The sequence below is a fragment of the Cornus florida genome, unplaced genomic scaffold (genome assembly GCF_030987335.1).
Source record: "Cornus florida cultivar Cherokee Brave unplaced genomic scaffold, ASM3098733v1 CherokeeBrave_3.0.0_Hap2_Chr01, whole genome shotgun sequence".
Lineage (NCBI taxonomy): Eukaryota > Viridiplantae > Streptophyta > Magnoliopsida > Cornales > Cornaceae > Cornus > Cornus florida.
The window spans coordinates 80,054,341-80,073,730 of record NW_026775571.1 but is presented as its reverse complement, the minus strand read 5'-3'; the positions used below and the strand labels follow the sequence as shown (position 1 = coordinate 80,073,730).

The 19,390-nt window shown below is 34.0% G+C and overlaps 1 protein-coding gene across 2 annotated transcripts; it reads left to right on the top strand.

Moving 5' to 3' along the window:
- Positions 1-390: 390 nt before the first annotated feature.
- LOC132302542 (uncharacterized) lies at positions 391-18,956 on the top strand. 2 transcript variants are annotated; one of them, XM_059799436.1, is made up of 5 exons: positions 391-745; positions 8,609-8,710; positions 11,377-11,518; positions 11,617-11,663; positions 18,554-18,956. In XM_059799436.1, exons 1-5 carry the CDS (start codon positions 659-661, stop codon positions 18,770-18,772), a joined length of 597 nt encoding a protein of 198 aa, XP_059655419.1. In that variant the 5' UTR covers positions 391-658; the 3' UTR covers positions 18,773-18,956. The 2 variants fall into 2 exon arrangements, with proteins under 2 accessions (XP_059655419.1, XP_059655428.1); XM_059799445.1 differs by having other exon boundaries at positions 392-745; positions 18,562-18,706.
- Positions 18,957-19,390: the final 434 nt, after the last annotated feature.

Here is a 19,390-nt window from a genome sequence, read left to right as displayed (position 1 = left end):
GATGGTATAAAATAAAAATTTTCATAGAATTTTTTTTTTCACACACAACTATCTAATTACTCATAAAAATTTCCTACGAAAAAAAATTTATTTTAAAAACTTTTAAAATTTTTTATTAGAAATTTAGAATAACATTATTTATTCTCTCGAGTTTCATATATTACAAACTATGAAACGCTAATTTTTCACATCAATTTTATTTATTTTTAAAAATTGTACCAATCAAATAAATGTTGGATTGTATTTATTTTATTCACCTTACTCAAGCGCAACCAAATAAATAAATTAAAAAAATAAAACTTAAGAAGCAAAGAATTTAATCCCGCATATTCGTATTTTCATTTTAATTTTCTGATATAGTGGTATGCTTAATAATGAACCTTATCCCCGTTAAAAAGTGATAACTCTATCTCTCGTATATACAAAGTTACACTGCACACAAACATACATACGGCTGTTTCACCTCCCAAAACTCAACCTATAATTATAAATCCGCTCTCTGCAATCTGCAATCTTTCAATGGGTTTTCTACCCTCAATCTGACAAACCCACTTCCAAAATCTTCCTCCATTTTGGATTTAGATTAGTTTTTTTTACCTATCCCGTGAATTTTCTCGGAGATTTTCTCTTACTTTCCCATCTGGGTTTCATCGGAAAGATGGGAAAAAATCAAGCTTACAAAGCTATGCAAAGAGCGAGGCTGGGTTCGAGCTTAGCCGGCCCCGACGAGATCGAGGATGGCATGGTTTGTCCCCTTTCATACTACTAACCCTTTTCTTAGTTTATCATACAAATTGATCCCAAATTCCATATTTCAATTATTATTATTTTTTTTGTTGCTAGCTTAATAATTTGTTTATTTATTTTGAATTAATGGTAGTTTTTTTTTTTTTTTAATTGTTCGTTATGTGTTCAATGGATTTGTATCCAATTTTCTGTGAAAATTGCATGTTGCTGGTGACTTTATTTAGGTTGGGTGTTTAATGTGTGAACTTCAAGAGGATTTTAAGTTAGCAGATTCTTAAGAGCTTATTAATACTTTATATTTTGTTCTTTAAGTTTGTTTGCTCAAATATCTTAATTGAATGTTCAAATCTCACAATTGAAGGTCTTAAAGTGTGGTTGCTTACAATAAATGTGAGGATAAGTGTCTATTACTTGTAAGACTACGTGTACCCAACTCAATACACACACCCACTATGTCCCAATTGGGATTTGGAATTTGAAACCTCAATCTCTCATATGAGAGGATGAAGAGATATTAGTTGAGCTAGAGGCTCAATGGTAGTTTTATTGCTAATATCTGATAAGTATCGGCTCAAATAACCAAGTCACAACTGAAAGGAATGATATTCTTCAGTTTGATTAAGCGATATCATCATCATCATCATCATCATCATCATCATCGTCATATTGCTGCCCTAATACCATCTGAATGGGGTCAGCCACATGAATTATCTTTTTCCATTCTTCTCTATACTTGCTATTTCACTTCCTACATTTGATTCTCTAAAATCATTTCTAATAATTTCCTCCCGTGTTAATTTTGGTCGCCCTCTTCGTCTCTTACCATCTATGAGAACTAACCTCATTCTTCTTCTTCCCGGCGCATATATGGGTCTTCGTTGAATGTGCCCATACCATCTAAAGTTTTCTCTCTTGTATTTTTCACACTAATAGGTGTCACTCCTAATTTTCTCTCGCCCTGTTATTTATAACAGTATCTCTTTTAAATTAAGTGTGGTATTGGAGTGAAAATTTTAAGGAATGCATTGTGCACAGAGTGGTATCTCTCAGGATCAAGCGTTATGCAAAACCAAGATTTTTATATGCACTTTGGATAACGCTCCTGTATACCAATTCAACGACACATGGTGGAATCCATCTTGTCGAAATGAGTCAGCGTTGGTTATTTTAAATGATATGGGATGATATGACTAATCTACTGTCTAAGGTTGCAGCTACAAATTTATGTATCAATAAAGATTTAGTAGGTCTTCTTTTCAACCATGCATCACAAAAATATATGGTCATGACTGAAATGGAGTTCCATTTTATGATATCTCGAAACTTCTTGTAATATATATATTTTTGATAAGTAGAAACTTCTTGTAATATGCTAAGGTAAAACCATCAAGTGTATGAATCGGTTGCCTTCTGAATCTGAAATGGCCCATATCACTTTTATTATCCTCAAAGGGCTTTGATATGTCATGGAAGCTTAAGACTTGGGCTGGTTTTGAAAAGCTCTTTTGGTTTAGAGGGAAGTTTTTTGGTAGTTGTATCTAGTCTTATATTTGGTATCTGTGGATTTAGTTATGGTATTTGTAATTAAAAGAAAGGAAAATAAGCTATTGTGCTTTATTTTAGAATTTAATGTGGCAAATAATTTCATCTTACAATATTTATCAAAAAAAATAATTTCATCTTACAATAGCATTCACGTTTTCCCTTTAGTATGCTTTTGTAGGTGGTTTGAATAGATTTGATTCAAGAGGTTGAATTGTTTGTCAAAAGGTTTCTGTCTTAATAACGATTGTAGCCTTGTACGAAGCCCTAACAATAAAATTAGAAACGTGGAGAAATAATTAAGAGTGAAAAGGCTTAAAATAGTAGGATTAAAACCAGATATATTGGATGTAAATCTAATTATGTTTAAAAAAATGGTAATAAAAAGATAATGATTCAAGATCAAATGAGTACTCGAAATAATATATTTAGGACTTGTAAAATGGAGACAGATAATGATATAATTAGTAGCATTGTAGAAAGTAGCATAAATGGAGTCCAGCTATTGATGTTTTGTGTGATTAAAGAATATCAAATAAGTTAAAAAAAAATACTCTATGGGACAATCATTATACTAAAAATCTTATGTGGAGTGGAGTGGAGTGTTCAAAAAGTAACATGAATGATGTGTTCATGCTACTTGCATATGAAGGGTGAGACAGATGATAGGAGTGACTAGAAGAGGAAGGGTTAATAATCAGTGTGAAGAAGAAATTAGGGGTGACGCCTATTAGTAATAAAATAACAGATAGCAAACCTAGGTGGTATGGATATATAGTGTATACTTGTGGATCACAGGTTAGTTTGTATAGAAGGTAAGAGACAAAGAAGCCAACTAAAACTAACATGAGATGCAGTAATTAGAAATTACTTTAAAAGATCAAATATAATAAGAAAATTGGCTTGTAATGGAAAAGAATGGAAAAAGATAATTCCTTTGACTGACCCCCATATGAGGATGAAGGCACGGATGATGATTTATCTCTTTAAAAGCCTCATGATTAGAACATTTCCTTCATTCTTCTAAGTGTGATTGTTTGGGATATTGTAGGTGATTGTTTTGGAAGTCGTAAAATTGAACTACTTTTTTTGTTTCTTCTTGGATTGTCTTTTTTGTTTTTTCCCTTCTCTCTCTCCTCATCATTGGCTTCTTGTTCATTTTTCTCCTAATTTCATGGTGATTAAACTGCCTTTGTTGAGTTTGAACTCAATCAAGATTAGAACCACTAGAAAGCCACAATAAGTCTTGATCCCATTCCAAAATAGTTCTTTTTGCGAATCCTTTTTCTTACCACTTATAAATCATTCTACAAGAGACATAACCCTAATTCCTCATTATAATACTAGTTTCTGAAGATCTTTTATCAATTATATCAAACTGTTCTCAGTTGAAACTTGTTTGGCTGCTGCTTCTAGAGCTTCTCCGAAATGGTTCTATTACACCACCCAATTTTAATAGATAATGACTTGAATCCTTTTTCTCTGTTATGAAGTTCAATCCTCACTGCTTTCAGGATCTTAACATTAAAACGTTTGAATTTCTTGCTCTATGAAGAGAAAAATAACTTTGCCTTCTCTAGAATGGTTTCATTTGCATGCATTACTCAATGTTGTTTGGTTAGGTGAAATGATGATTTTGTTTGTTTTTTCTGTTTAGTTCCATATTCATACCACTGAATGTCATTATGTCTATGACTTCATCAGTTTTACCATTTTTTAAAAAAAGAATTTTTACTATCCAAAAAAAATTTTTTTTTATCAATTTTCACTCAAAACTTTATTATGGATTTATTATGGATCCATTAACCTTTTGGAGTAAAATTTTAGAAAGTATTGCCGTTGTTGGGTTTATCGAATTGCTAAATTTTGATTTAGTTTCCCAACTTATATTCTAGTTTGATAAATGTTGACCAAGTCCTCTGGCACCTTGTGTATTCTCTTGGGAGTGCTCCCCTTTTGAGTGCCTTCAATCAATTCTTAATTATAAAAAAATAAAAAAAAATTGATAATTTAAGTAGCATGAGCACATTTAAAAAAGAGCCATTTTGATGTCAGGAACAATGCGCATCTGTCATGGCCAAACTTTTAGACACCTCCCAAATGTCTTTTGAATATCATTATAAGTTTCTTGATGTGGGCATTTGACCTGCAAACTGTCTGTCCTAGTTCGAGATTCAGTCAAAACTTTGGGGTGTGGCTATTCTGTGTAAATAGAAGTATATGATTGTGGAGACAATTTTATAATATGAGGGAGGAGGATGACCACAAGTGGTTGGTGTATCCTATCTAGGGATGCGAACTGGGCAGATTTGGGACCGGTTTCTGGAAACTTACTTCACCCTGTTAGATAAATACATTGTCTCACACCCACCCCAAATGTGGGACCGGTTGAACAGAGTGCACAGCCCCGTCGCTGACCCGTTTAATGTGCGAGAACCCAGTTTTGAGACTTTAGGGATATGATGACTTGAGAACTGTGGCGGCTTATGGCTTTGGAAGATTGAAGATCCCAGGTCGTTGGCAAATAGCCGATCAAAAGGCTTGGAGGCACTAGGCTGAGGCGCAAATCGCCATTCGCTGCTTTTGGAGTAGTGTTGATTGGTAAGATGGTGAGGGAGGGTGAGAAGCAGAGCGTGGGGGTGGGGGGTGACGTGAGAGATCATGTGGGGAGTGTGTTAGGATTAGAATATCTGATATATATATATATATATATATATGTATATATATATAAATAGGGTTAGATATGTTAATATATTATGTAAATGTGAAATACAAATATATATTCAAGGCGGGGTGGGCTGAAACAGAATAAAACCCATCCTTGGCCTTGAACCTGGATCGGGTTTTATCATCTGTTCCAATATGCACCCCAAACCCTATTAAAAGTGTCCCATACCGGTCCCAATAGTGGCAGGGCGGGATGGGTGAAATTGCCACCCCTTCTATTGCCGTGAAAGGGGAGATGCAGTGTTCAAGTCCCATTGGGTGCAGGTGTATTTGTTAACTTTTAAACAAAGGAAAGGAAGGGAGAGAGAGAGGAGGATGTTTTAGTATTCTCATTGTGCTAATGTTACTTTTTTTAGAAGTGTGCCCATGTTACCATTTTCGTTTGTATTCTTTAGAATTTGCCATATCAGCATCATTGCAGTGGGGAATGAAGCTCACTTTTCTTATTTGGACTTTATTGCTTTATAGAACTAGCCAAATCAACCAGTTAATGGCTGGTTTTGTTCTTGGGTTGATCTTTCCCATGTTGTATTTTACCCCCAAAATGGAAGATAACTTTACATGCTAATATTTGTGGATGTACTTTATGGAGCATTAGATAACCTCTGCACTTGATTGGCTTGCCGTTCATGTATCCATATTTGTATGTGTGAGCATGCTTTTACATTACAGCAACACAGTTTCAATGTTCCTCATGCATTCATGCATCAATAGACATCAAATAGAGAAGAAAGTATTTGGATTGTCTGGGTCCTACTAATGTCAGGAATTAGTGGATGTGAGGTGTTGTGTTGACAAGGTTTCATTTTTTCCCTTTCTTTCTTCTGATAATAAACAGATCAAAGAAAGACAAGGGCCTTATTTGCAGAGTGCACACACTTTGAAATGTTTCTTGACCATTCATGCATCATTAGACATCAAATAGAGAAGAAAGTATCAAGGGTTGGATTGTCTGGGTCCTACTAATGTCAGGCATAAGTGGATGTGAGGTGTTGTGTTGACAAGGTTTTATTTTTTCCCTTTCTTTCTTCGGAGAAATGAACTCATCAAAGAAAGGCAAGGGCAAAAGCCTTATATGCAGAGTGTAGAGGGGCCTGTGAAGCTGAAAACAGGTTACAATTCCAAAAATATTGAAAAAGAAAGCCTAAATAGGAAAAAAAGGAAATCCAAGAGAATCTGAAAACATTCTTAAATCAAGAATAAGATTTCCTTGCCCAAAGAATTTATCTTCTGCTCCTTCCACATCCACCAATGAAGACAAAATGGAGTCCTTTGCAACATAGTCCTGTAAGGAAACCCAAGAGGATCTGAAAACATTCTTAAATCAAGAATAAGGTTTCCTTGTCCAAAGAATTTATGTTCTGCTCCTTCCACATCCACCAATGAAGACAAAATAGAGTCTTGCAACATAGTCCTGTAATTCTCTCTTTTTGCAGCCGTTGTCCTCTGTACAAATCATGCACTGAACTTGGCATTTCCCAGTCATCTCCTAATAAAAAAAAATAATAATAAAAAAAAAAAAAGAACCATAAATTCCTAGTGATGGAGAAGAATGTGATTTGTAGATTTTTCATCAATCTTACATTTACAACATCTGTGAAGCATCATCCACATTCCACACACTGCTGATCATGGTCTGGAGTCGTGTATTTATTCTCACTGCCATCCACACCAAAAAATGCCATTTTTAATTGCTGTAGACGAAATCTGAATATTCTTGGCAGGGAATAAATCTCCCTCTACACCAATCAGTTGAAGATAGGAACTTACAGAAAACATTTCCATTGAGCTCCTCAATTTTTGCTTGACATAGGTTCATCATTGGTGCTATATTTTAAAACTATCTACAATGTTATTTACAACCAAGAGTGTTAAGTCAGTTGGACTTAGGTTGTCATTTTTTGTGGATCAAAACTTGGGTTTGTATTTTTGTTTTATTTTTATTTTAGCTAGAATTTTCATAAGTTATATATGGTAGTTATCTCCTGGTCATGGTTGAAGATGGAATTCAAGTTTAGTATAGAACTGCAGAGGACTTTGACTGATCAAGATATCAATGATCGAGCTGTTTGAGAAAGCATTTCCCTTTTTTTTACTTTAGACATTGAAAAACTTTTTTCTTTCTACAACACCTTTTTGTCTGTAAACATTATCACAAGGCAAATTCTATACACAGCACATACATAAATAGAGAGATTTTTTCGAGTGCGAGAAAAATTGATGTTTTGTGTGGACTAGGTCCTGTGGCTTTTCAGCTAGGAAGCACGGACACTCCAAAATGGGCGAAGAATCCGTGTCCGACATGCGTCGGTCACGGACACGCATCGGGTACGCCCTGACACGTGTCGGACACGCCAAAAAACGTGTCTGGAATTTTTTATTTTTTTTTAATTTTCGGACATGGCACGGACAAGGCTCGGACACGGCACAGACACTCCGCGGACACAGCACGGACACGGACACGGACACTGCACGGACACTTCTGGAAATTTTTTTTGTTTGAATGCTGATATGTTCTTTTTTTTTTGTTTTGTACTACCCTTTTGGTATCGTAAATGGTAAAAGTCCTAGGTCAAATGATGTATAGGAATAGATGATAGTACATTGACTTGTTTTTGTATCTTTTTTGGGGACTAGCCTTTAGGTTTTTGTGAATGTTAAGTGCTAACAATAAAGTCCTGAATGTTAAACAGTCATGAATGTTAATAGTCCTTTCTGTCAATGCTTTTGTATTTGGAGTAAAGTTGCAATGATGATTAAATGATACTAGTTATTATTCTAATGTCTTGTTTTTTATTTGGTTTTAAAACTCTGCAACATTGTTCTTTTATAGTTTATTAGTTATGAGTTATGATCTGTGTTTTTTTTTCATTGTGAGGTTGATGAAAAATAGCAACACTCGGTAATTTTTAAAGTACTACATCATATATATATAAATAAATATACTATTCGCCGTGTCTGTGTCCTAATTTTTTTGGATTTGCCGTGTCGGTGTCGTGTCGTATCCGTGTCCCGTATCCGTGTCCGTGCTTCTTAGCTTTTCAGTTTAAAATTTTCACATAAAAAACTTGGTGTCCTTTTTATTGAATGGTATGATTGTTTAGTATGATGGACTAATTGAATTTCATTACTTAGTTTTAATTTTAATGTGAAATTCTGGTAATTTAGTTAAGATCTTTAAAAGTGGCTAAAATTTGGTAAAGCTACAAGATATACTTACCATCCTGTAGGTCTAGTTTACCGACCTTGCACAACTCTCTACCAGAGCCTAAGGTTCCGTCCTTACCCCATCAAAGAGAAAAAAGATTAGTTCTGAGTTGCAATGTGGAAGAGCATCACTAATCTGAATACAGATATTATATCGATGACTTCTGTTGGGATCTTTTGCCATTAGAATTTGGAGCTTTATTTTTCTTTCTACATATATGGTTCAGGTTGTTTCGGTGCTGCGATATCTTACTGCCTTGCATTTAGATTATGCTTGATGTGCTAATTTTTACCTTTCTATCTCATGTTACTGCTAGTCTTTGTATCAATTAGTTCAATTGGATGGTTTTGTGTGTTGTGCTTTTTCTGATGATGACAATCGCAGGTGGATGGTTCTTTTCATTCACCAGAGTGGCATGCTGCCCGTTTGGCTAGCCTCAAAACTTCTCACACAGTTACTTGGGAAGAGTACAAAAAGAAGCAAAAGGTAAACCTGTTGGACACAGCTATTGTGCTGATAGTTTCAGATATGCACCTGTGCCTTCCTCTTTTTGTTCGTGGAAAAAATACACTATATATGATTGTCATTTTTGAGATTTTTAATTCTTCCTTTTCTGCAAAAGTATTTTATGCTATGTAGAAATTTCATTTTTCCTTGTCGATTCTGTTAAGGTCTTGGATTCTTAAAAACCTGAGTTAACTTTTTTTTTTTTTTTTTTGTTGATAGATAAAAAACTTAAAAGAGTTATTAAATTTATCCACCGTGAAAAATAACATAATTGGTTAGAACATGATGAAATCTCAAAAATCTATTTAGCATAATTGCACGATACCTCTGGGGATAGGATAATTCCACTTGCCGTGTTATCAGAAAAAGAGATAGAAGATATACGTAAGTTTGGAACAGAGGTTGTAGATGCAGATATAGCTTATGTGCTTCAAGCAAATGAGTTAGCCACTTGTTAAACTGATAGTTAATATAGTAGAACCTGCATGATATCTCCTGGACTCCACCCATAACTCCTATTTATATAATCCTATATAGCAATGGCTGCCACACAGACTGACACAGATCTTCAAAAGCCTAAATGATACGTAAATATTTCCCGCCTGTATGTGCTATATCGCAAAGGGGATAAAAGAAACTTGTCAGATCTGGGTATGTACAACATGGCCATTCCAAACTTTTATGGATTGATAAATACTGTACAAGAGATTGGGTAATTAAAAAGTCAAAGGGTTACTTGTTAAAAAAAATAAAAAATTTAAAAGTCTAAGCGATATTCTCTTCGTGGTTCTAGATTTTGTATGTTAATAGTTTTGGTTTGTCAAACGAAGAATGCCTTTCATTTCTAAGAATGGTTTTTGTTAATTGTTGTGCTGGGAGGGATGGTCTGGGTAAAGACTAAACCTTTGGCGTTATCTGCACAAAAAGATTTGTCTTAAGACTTAAACTCACATTCTCAATGCATGGAAGCTTGAGTTTTTCAACTACGCCAAGCAATGGGCCCTGATATTGGTTTGTGAAATAATACATTTATTTATGAAGGGGAATAAACTTCCATCTGAACTTGAAAAATTCACAGATTTGCATGGATATAAATAAAACTGGTACTTGTAGAGTGTGTTACAGCTGCACATTTCAAGGTTCTGGCAATTAATAACCTTAGAAAGAGAAAAGAAATCATTCCTGATTGGCACTATATGTGCAATGGGAGAGCTGTTGCTCACTTGCGTCTTTATTTTCAAATAGCTTGGGAGCTTTGGTCCTTCAGTCATTGTTGGATTTATTGAAGGTATCTTGGGCTTTTATGTCGCACTCAGTCACACAATCCTTCTCAACAGGTGTCACTCTCACGGTCCTAGCGTGCTCTCGCTGAAATTCTCATTATTTATGACTAAATTTTACCGCTCTCGAATTCGCTCCCGCTCCCGCTCCCGCTTTATGTGACTTAGGTGTCGCATAGTGACAGATCGTCTTTGTAATTGGAGAGGGGTAGAGTAAGTAGAATAAAAGGAAGGGTTTGAACATGATTCCTTTGTGAGTAATAGTGTATACGTGGGTGAGAGGATTAGGAGGTATTAAGATTCTTTAACTTTATAGAAGAATACATCGACCTTTTCGCATGATATATGACACGTGTTTCAGCTCCTTTGCTGCCATTTAATGAAAGCTATCTTGTCAATATATAACTGGTACATTAATAACTATAGTTTGCCATGTCGTTATCAAAACCTCCAGTTATAATAGCTGGAAGGAGATTAAACAGTCATTATGGTTTTATGACCAATTAATATGATGTTATCAATATTCAGGAAAAAAAATGATGTTATCAATAGTATTTGATGCATATAATTGGCGATAGTCATTAATTTGACTGTTGATACTATTATCCTAGAAATGCACACAAATTGTCAGTATCAAAGAGGGGTGATCCGTACTTCAAAAAAAAGAAAAAGAAAAAAAGAGTGCGATCCATATGCAGGATTATTTAGTATAATTTTCAAGTGGAGAAATCTTATCTAATTCTCTTAATAAATGACACATCAACACCCATTGAACCTAGCATCTTGTATGTACTAGAGATTGATCTCTAAACAATCTATTCACACTTACAAACGCATGTGTGCATTCAGATATGCAAGTGGCTGTAGGTGTGCTGTGAAGGCACATCTTAGCTTGCTCATATTTCAGCAGTTGTAACATCTTTTCAACTTTTGGTTTCATTTCCTGTCTACCCAATCATATTCCAGCAGTTCCTGAGGTAAGTTGTGACTCTATGGTTACTCCAGTGATACTCTGGCTGTAGTTAAGGTGCGTTATGCTATTTTACCATCAATATTGCAACATCCTAGTGAAGCCATTTTGAGTGACCGATCATTGATATTATAATGTTCTGTCCATGCCTTTTTATCTACAAGCTTATTAATTCTTTTGAAATTTCATAGCTGGATTTGTATTTTCTTGAATAACCTTTGTTTGTCTGATATTTAGAACCTTTCCATATTCCCATTTTGTTTCTCAGCATTTTTAACGCATTGCTCTAGAAAACACAGTAGCTTTTCTGATGTTGATTTCTTTGCTAATCTTAATGATGCTTCTATTTTATGAAATGCATATTTATTTGATTTTTATTGTACTCGATTTCTTAGGAAGATGAAATAAAAAAGGGGGAGCTAGAAGCAGATAAAGATAGAATGATGAGGGAGTATAGGGCTCAGCTAGATGCTGAAAGGGCAAGAAAGCTTGCCCAAGGAAGGAATCACTCGAGCAGTAAATCTAAACGCAAAAGAGGTACTACTAAAAAATTGGAAGGGAGACAATAAATATTTTTTTTAGTTATGCCCAATATTGTAACTAGCTTCTTTTATTGGGAAAAAATGTTATAACAGATAAGAAGGAAAAGGATCCGAAGAAACGCAGCAGCAAAAAGAGAAAGGTGCCTTCAAATCTCTGTACTATTTGAATTTATGTTTTGTCTGCTCTAGAGTAAAAAAACCACATATATAATCTGAGAAATGCTGACCAAATAATTTTTTTTGATCAGCATCTTTGTTATCAGTATGGAAATTGTTGTGCAACCTCCTGTTAGGGCCAATTAAAATTGTGATTAGTAGAATAGGGGTGACAAACAGAACTACGTTTTCCTGGTACCTGTCCTGCTCCCACTGGAACAGGTATGTACATTGTCTGGCAGGATAGGGCCATGGGCACAGGTATCCTTTTACCTAGCCTGTCCTGCATCAGGTTTTAGTTAAGGTTTGAGGCTGAGGCTGCACGATCCTGACCCACCCAGTTATCATACATATAGCTGTTGTAGGTGTCTGATAGAAATGTATATTGACATTTAGGTCATATGCTATTATGTCCATCCAATGGGCGGCCCAAAGAAATAGAGGCTGGAATTGTGCCTCTCATATGGCTACAAGAATTCCATCATATCATTGTGTTCCCATTCACAATGCTGGTAGCATCTTTAATTTACAGGCAGCAAAAGGTATGCTATCAAGGTCATTTTAATCTGTCAAAACAGTAGCAGTATGATGATTGTGTCATAAAAGTGATCTCCTACCTGTTCCACATTCATTACTTTAGAAAGATGAAGTCAAGGCGTTCATATCTGTCACGTTCCTTCGTTGTAGCTGTACATGTGTGACCTGAAAATGCAATTTTAGCCATATACGCCTGGATAGTCCAATTAGCATTTTCTCTGTATAAAAGAAAATCAATAGTGGAAAGAATTGATTTAAAATTTGGTAAATCCTGAAAGATACCTGCTTTGGGAAGCCACATGTACAGCTACAAAGAAGGAACACGACAGATATGAATGCCTTGTCAAATATGATTTTAGAATTGAACTAATATATTGAATCCAGAAACTGATCTTCCGCAGCTTCCATTTCATGCCAGAGATGGAACTAATGCTTGAAATTAAATATAACAATTTCAGTTGCCATTTCAAACAAAGTTTAATTATTTAATCTTTGTTTGGAATCTAGATGCCCTTGATGTCGATCTTTTTTTTTTTTCCTAGTTGGTACTCACACACACTTGTCTCTTTTGAAACTTGAATCCCTGACCTCCCTTTGGGAAGTAAGAGGCTGATACCGCTAGGCCACTGGCCCGTTAATCTTTTGATTATGTGGGAAAATGTTGGTCTTATAAAAAATAAAGGAAAAAATGATTATATGGCATAAAGTTATTATATATTTCTCATTTGAAAAAAGTTATCAATAAAATGATTGGCTTAATCCTACATTCCTACTACAGTTTGTGCATTTGGACTATTGTGCTTGTGTATGTACACATATTGGCTTTATGTCATATGTAATAAATTGTTTAATTTTTTATACCCTTATAATTTGTAAGTGACTAATTCCCTCCATCTATGTAAACAATAGTTAATTTGTCTTCTATTACTTCCACTTTTAATTGTTATTTAATGTTCTTCTCTCTCACTAAAAAAATACTACGTAATAAACAACAGTGCTTGCTACAGCAAAATTATATTTCAAATTCTAAAAGTGTTTCCTCCATCTCATTTTGCTCTCCAAAACTATGTCTTACATCCCGTGTATATCCTATTCAGTCAATGCCTACAGGCCTATTAAAATCACCTATGGATTGCACTATTTCATCCCCAAACCTCGTATTAGCACCAATATCCTCATCCCTCATATTTCATAAATACAGTTATAAGTTGGCATTGCATGTTGTTATCACATCAGTAACCCAAATTTAAGAATCTGAAAGTATCACACACCTGACGGGTAGACTTAATTATATTGTTCCTGACAAAATTTCAAGCAAACATTTAACCACATGAGTATCCTCATGGGCTTCATTGTATTTTTTGGGTGAGTCCATTCTTGAAAATTCTTTATTATATCCGTATGAATGTCTGGGATTGTTTTTGGATAGACTATTTTGTATTGTTTCTTGAAAATTTGACTTATAAAGTGAGGTAGCTTGTCCAAAAATATTTTTGCTTATCAAAAAAAAAAAAAAAAGTGAGGTAGCTTGTCCAAAATTAAATGCCATTATTGGCACAATAGTTACCCAGAATTAGGGATCTAGCAGCATCCCATAGTTATTGGTAGTCTTTATTTTATTTTAGTACAATTATTTTTATAACACCGGGTGTACCACCCATTTTGGGATCAGGACTTATCCTTTTGGATACTTGCAATCACCTTAAACCACAGTATTGGTTCCAAGAAGGAACAGGAGTTGAACACAAGACACTGGTTTATTCTTGTAGTAGACCAACAATGTATCAAAAAATTGTAGTAATTTGATGATCATCTAAATGAAAAATGAAAATGTAATATCTAAAAAATATATATTCAAGATAAATGTAATAATTATGATATATCTATATATGTATTATTTGACTTATCAAAAAAAAAAAAATCTATATATGTATTATTTGTATATGCAAACACAGTTATTATTAATTTTTTTGATAAGTAAGATTGTATTAAGAAGTGTTCAAAAGGGGAACACATCCCTCAAAAGCTACACAAGGCCAAATAGGGCCTCTAAACTCTCAAAGAGTCCAAAAAATGAACTACCTCTTCCAAGGATTTACAATTTCTCCCTAGAACCCAACAAAAAAAGTGTTAATAAAGAGATCAAAATAGGATAAAACATTCAATATTTGATCATGCTTAAAATGATAGGATAAGCTTCAAAATCTTAAAGAACAAAAATGATTTGGATTCATTGGATAAGCTTTGCTTGCACTTAGGAATTATGAGGAACAGGGGCGGAGGCGGAACAACACCCCCCCCCCCCCCCCCCCCCCCCCCCCCCCCCCCCAAATTTTTTTGAAAATGCCTATTACTATATGGGCCAATTATACCAAATACAGATAAGCTCATACTTTGCACCCCCAAATAAAATTTTTTGTTGGGCCTTTAGCAACTTTAAATCCAGTAGTAATATATAAAATGTTTTAAAGCCCAAATCTAATAGCAAATTAATAATATAATATGTCATACATAATAATAATATAATTAATATATCATACATATATATATATATATTTACACATCCTTAAACTCTACTTTTATCTTACCCAAAAGTGAAACAGTAGCAAATGTTATAAACCTTCAAAATCTCTCATCATCTTTATTGATTCTTGTTCATGGTGGTCCTGGTAGGAAGATAAAAGAGATTAAATACTATGCAAGTTTCACTCTCTCCCCTATTCTCCTCTATTTTTCTTAATTAAAAAAATACCAAAGACATAAATGTTAACATAAGAGTTATATATAAACCGTATATTGTATTTATTTGTCATTATGTATATGTGTATTTAATATAAATAGTGTACGTATATCAATATATAGGAGTATTGAAAAATATAAAATAAAAAAATTAGGATTTTGATTTTAAGTATGTTGATTGGTTTGCAATCAATAACATCTCTACTGAATGGGTTTATCCTAATTATGTAGCTTGAATCAGTTTAGATTCGATTGGTATATAATATATTTGATTAATGGGTTTGTTGTGATTCAAAGCCTTAACTATTTTATTTAATTAATGGATTCATTTTAATTGATGAAATCATAATTTTTGAGTTTATTTAATTTATGGTTTGCAATATTTCAAGCTATTTAGATTCGCATGGTTCTCTAATTTATTTTTTCGTTGTGTTTTCTGAAAAAAAAAAAAAAAAAATGTCTTTTTTGAATTATTTTTGTACATATCTATGTCATATTTGACTAGATATAGGCAAATTTTTTTTTTGGTAATATATATTTTCATTGTGTTTTCTAAATAAAAAAATTGGTCTTTTTTGAATTATTTTTGTACATATCTATGTCATATTTGACTAGATAGAGGCAAATAATTTTTTTTGGTAAACAAATAGATTTTTGCATGTATCTAATCAACAGTGCAATATTTTTGGCCCAAAGTTTGGCCTGGCCTCCCCAACCATGGGATCCTGGCTCCACCCTTGCTGAGGAATATTTGGAAAAAGAATGAGAAAAAATAAAAAGAAGCCGCCATTAAATTGCAGCTCCTCAATTAAATGTTCTTTTTATTTTTTTATTCTTTATTCTTTTTTTGAAATTAGGTTTTTGTGATCAAATGCTTAGGGAGATTGGTAATGAAAAATTAAGAAAAAATTACAAACTTGTAGAGAAATTTACCATGGCTTCCAAGGTCAAACTCACATATATACTTCACCTTGTTGCTAGAAAAATAAACAAATAACGTAAAGAAAATTGAAGCCTGGGAGAGATTACGAAAGTAGTCTACTGAAGAAAAAAAAAGAAGAGAGAAGTAATTTACCGAAGAGAAAAAAGAGAGAGAAAAGTCAATTGATGCATGCCAAAGCTAAAAAGGTAAAATGCAGAAAGAATTGAAGTTACTGATGGTGTGAGAATTCTCATCGAGATGAGGTTGCACCCACATAAATTGATACGTTACATAGAAAACTAATTCCAAAAAAGCAAGTAAAATAAATTTAAATGAAGTAAAACATTAATCTATGTAAAAATACATATCTTAGATCTCTCTCTCTCTCTATATATATATGTAAATATATATATATATATGTAAATATATATATACGTAAATACATATCTTTACATGTGTGTTTGATATACGTATACATTGAGTTGTTAGAAAAGACTCCTAAATCATTTTGGCTTATATTTTGAAGTCATATATGAAAGAATTTTTAAACTTTGTGATGTATTATATATCGAATTCAACACTGAGTTGAAAACTATTTGCTTACCAGTAGACTCAACAAAAAAAGAGGAAGACTAGTTGTAATAGACGGCACGATACGGAGAGGGGACCAAAAATAACATGGGGTGAGGTTATTAAAAATCACTTTAAAAGTTAAATATAGTAGGTGAAACAACATGTAGTAGAAAATTTTGGAGAGAGAGAATTCATGTGACCGACCCCATTCATATGGAATTAAGGTAAGGATGATGATGATGATGAGACTCGGTGAAAAAAAAAGGTGTTTTTTAATGAAAACTTTTTGCTTATTAGATGTTAAAAATAAAAAAGAAGAGTTTGTGTTGAAGATGTCTTTGTTTTTTTAATACTTCTTTGGATCAAATAATATATAAATTTTAAAAAATATAAAAATTCTTTGTACATTTATATAGGTATATAGATGAGCTACATCAAACTGGCATATGCCCAGTAACCCATGTGTGGTATATGAAATGTCTTCCCTTGGGTCCCTTTGTGTCAATCAGCTGTCCCCCTAGGGGTTATGGTAGTCATATTCGAGTATTGTTACCGAAAACATTTCGAACAAATATTTAACCACTGGAATATCCTGGTGGTCTCTATGTTACCCGGACTCGTATGAGTGTTTTGGATGCGTGTTTGAATGCAAGTGTCGGACCTCCTTGAATTCCTAATCTTAAGACATGAGATATGTGTCCAAAAGTATACAGGTATGTTGATACGTACTACGCATGTAAATACATTATATGTTTTAATTTATTGTAATTTTTAATGATGTTCTTAGCACATTATATATATTTTTAGCCCCTCTTATTACTATAATTAAATGAGCTGTGGTAAAAGAAAATGTTTTCATCCATCTTATAGAAAAGAAACTCATTCTGCTATTGAGTTTGAGTTCTTCTCCTGTCATGCCATGTGAAGGATTGGGGTATCCAATGTTTGTGTGTCAGTCACATAGCTTATACACATACCCATGTAGTGTCTTGTAGAAACAGGTATGCGAAGAGAAATAGGTGGCCTTCCATCGTTTGGGTAATATCATTTTTGGTCATTTTGGCATTTGTAGGCTTGCAAGTTGAATATCTAGAACTGTTCTTGGACCTATAGTTTATTTTACTTTTTAAGAAAATCTGACTCGTAAAACTTATCGAAAAATAAGCAAACATCGGATTTTTCATGGACTACTTAAAAAATGAAAAAGAATCTTACTTCTTTTATATAAAGTTCTTGTTGTGTTTGAGGCGAGCATATAACATGCGTCAAAATTTCTTGTAATTTGATCGAAGAAACATTGCAACACTTTTCTGATCAATGTAAAGTTGCATTTTCCTTTCTGGTTAATCTTCTGATTGAGCATAACATAAAGCTACTCATCTCGCTTACATGAACAGTCCAATGTCATGTTTAGGGCACCACACCTGCATGTTTCAGAGAATTATTCATATTTTTAAATATGCCAATAGGCATTACTAGAACCTGTAGATTTGTGCATCAGTGCATGCTGTTACCTTTCTGTTTTTTAAATATTTCCTTTGTTGGGTTTAGGACGTTAAGGAATCCTCTTTGCTTACGGGTATATGCATCTCCTTGGGGTTACATTTTATGTATCAGTTCTCATTCTTTTAATGAAGCATTGCTAGGGGGACTTTTCCTCTTGGCTAACTTTGTTCCTTCCACCTTTGGGATGAGAGGAATTTTCCTCTTTTTTGACATTTTGCACCTTAACAAAAAAGCCCCTAATATGTAAGGTATGATAAAAAAATCAGGGAATACTCCTCTTTCTTATTTTCTCCTTGCTCAGCCAAAGAGAGAAATCTCCCTTCCTTTTCCTAGGAATACATGTTCCATGCATCCCCTCTTATTTTTTCCATACCTTGTGTCGAATTAAAGCAGTTAAAAGGACATTTGAAACTTTATTGTATTCGTTGGCCTCTTTGAATTTTCATTTGAATTATAATCTGAAATTCAAAGTTCTATACTCTTGCCTTACCTTGGGTTTTAGAAATGAACTATGAAGTTTAAGATATGTGGCTATTGAATTGTGGTGCAGTCCTATGTGTATTCTGGGCCATCCTCGTTTTAACTTTATCTTGACAGCATTACAGGAGATCTTCTGATTCAAGTTCATCAAGTTCGTCGTCCGAATCTTCTAGTAGTGATGATGAGGAGAGAGAATCAAAAAGATCGAAATCGAGGTCTAAGAAAAAGAAGAAGGAGAAGAAGCACAGGTCAAGATCCAAGCACTCCAGCAGTGATGGCGAAAAGAATGATGGGCCGTTGCCGCTTTCTAGATTCTTCGGGAATGTAAAGACCTGATCTTTTTGTGTTGAGAAGTCTGTACTTTTCAAGCCCTCTTTCTGAAATAGTAGATGAGGAGCTAATCTCTCAATTCACTATGACTGGCTTTCATGGTTACATTGCTAGATTCAAAGCTTTGTGATACTCGAAACATTTGTGTATTTTTTATTTTCCACATTAGAAAAGAATCCGGTTCTGCATCTTTTCAAATGTCAGAATAGCATTGTCTAATTTGTCTCATTTAGTGTCTTGAAACACTGATATCCTGCAGATTGTAGAGACAACAGATTGATAGAATTGTTTTGAGATATACTTGAAGCCTCTCTCTCTGTGTGCGCGCGTGGGGAAATGATGATGTTGATAACAGCTTTTGTCTCAAGGAAAATGCTTCCAAACCCTAAAAAAATGAACCGACCATTCAGAGAAATGATCAATAGATATTTATGTGTAACAGCACAGTGCTGTTTCTCAACATTCTGCACGGACGGTATTATTCTTGTTTTAATTTGTAGGGGTGGCTGTCGCACCTCTTCTGCCTTCCCCCGGTAGGGGTAGGGATATAATATGTAATTTTACCTTCAATAAAGCTCTCTATTGAACCGAGAGCTCTCTTAATACCATTTTACTACCAAACAT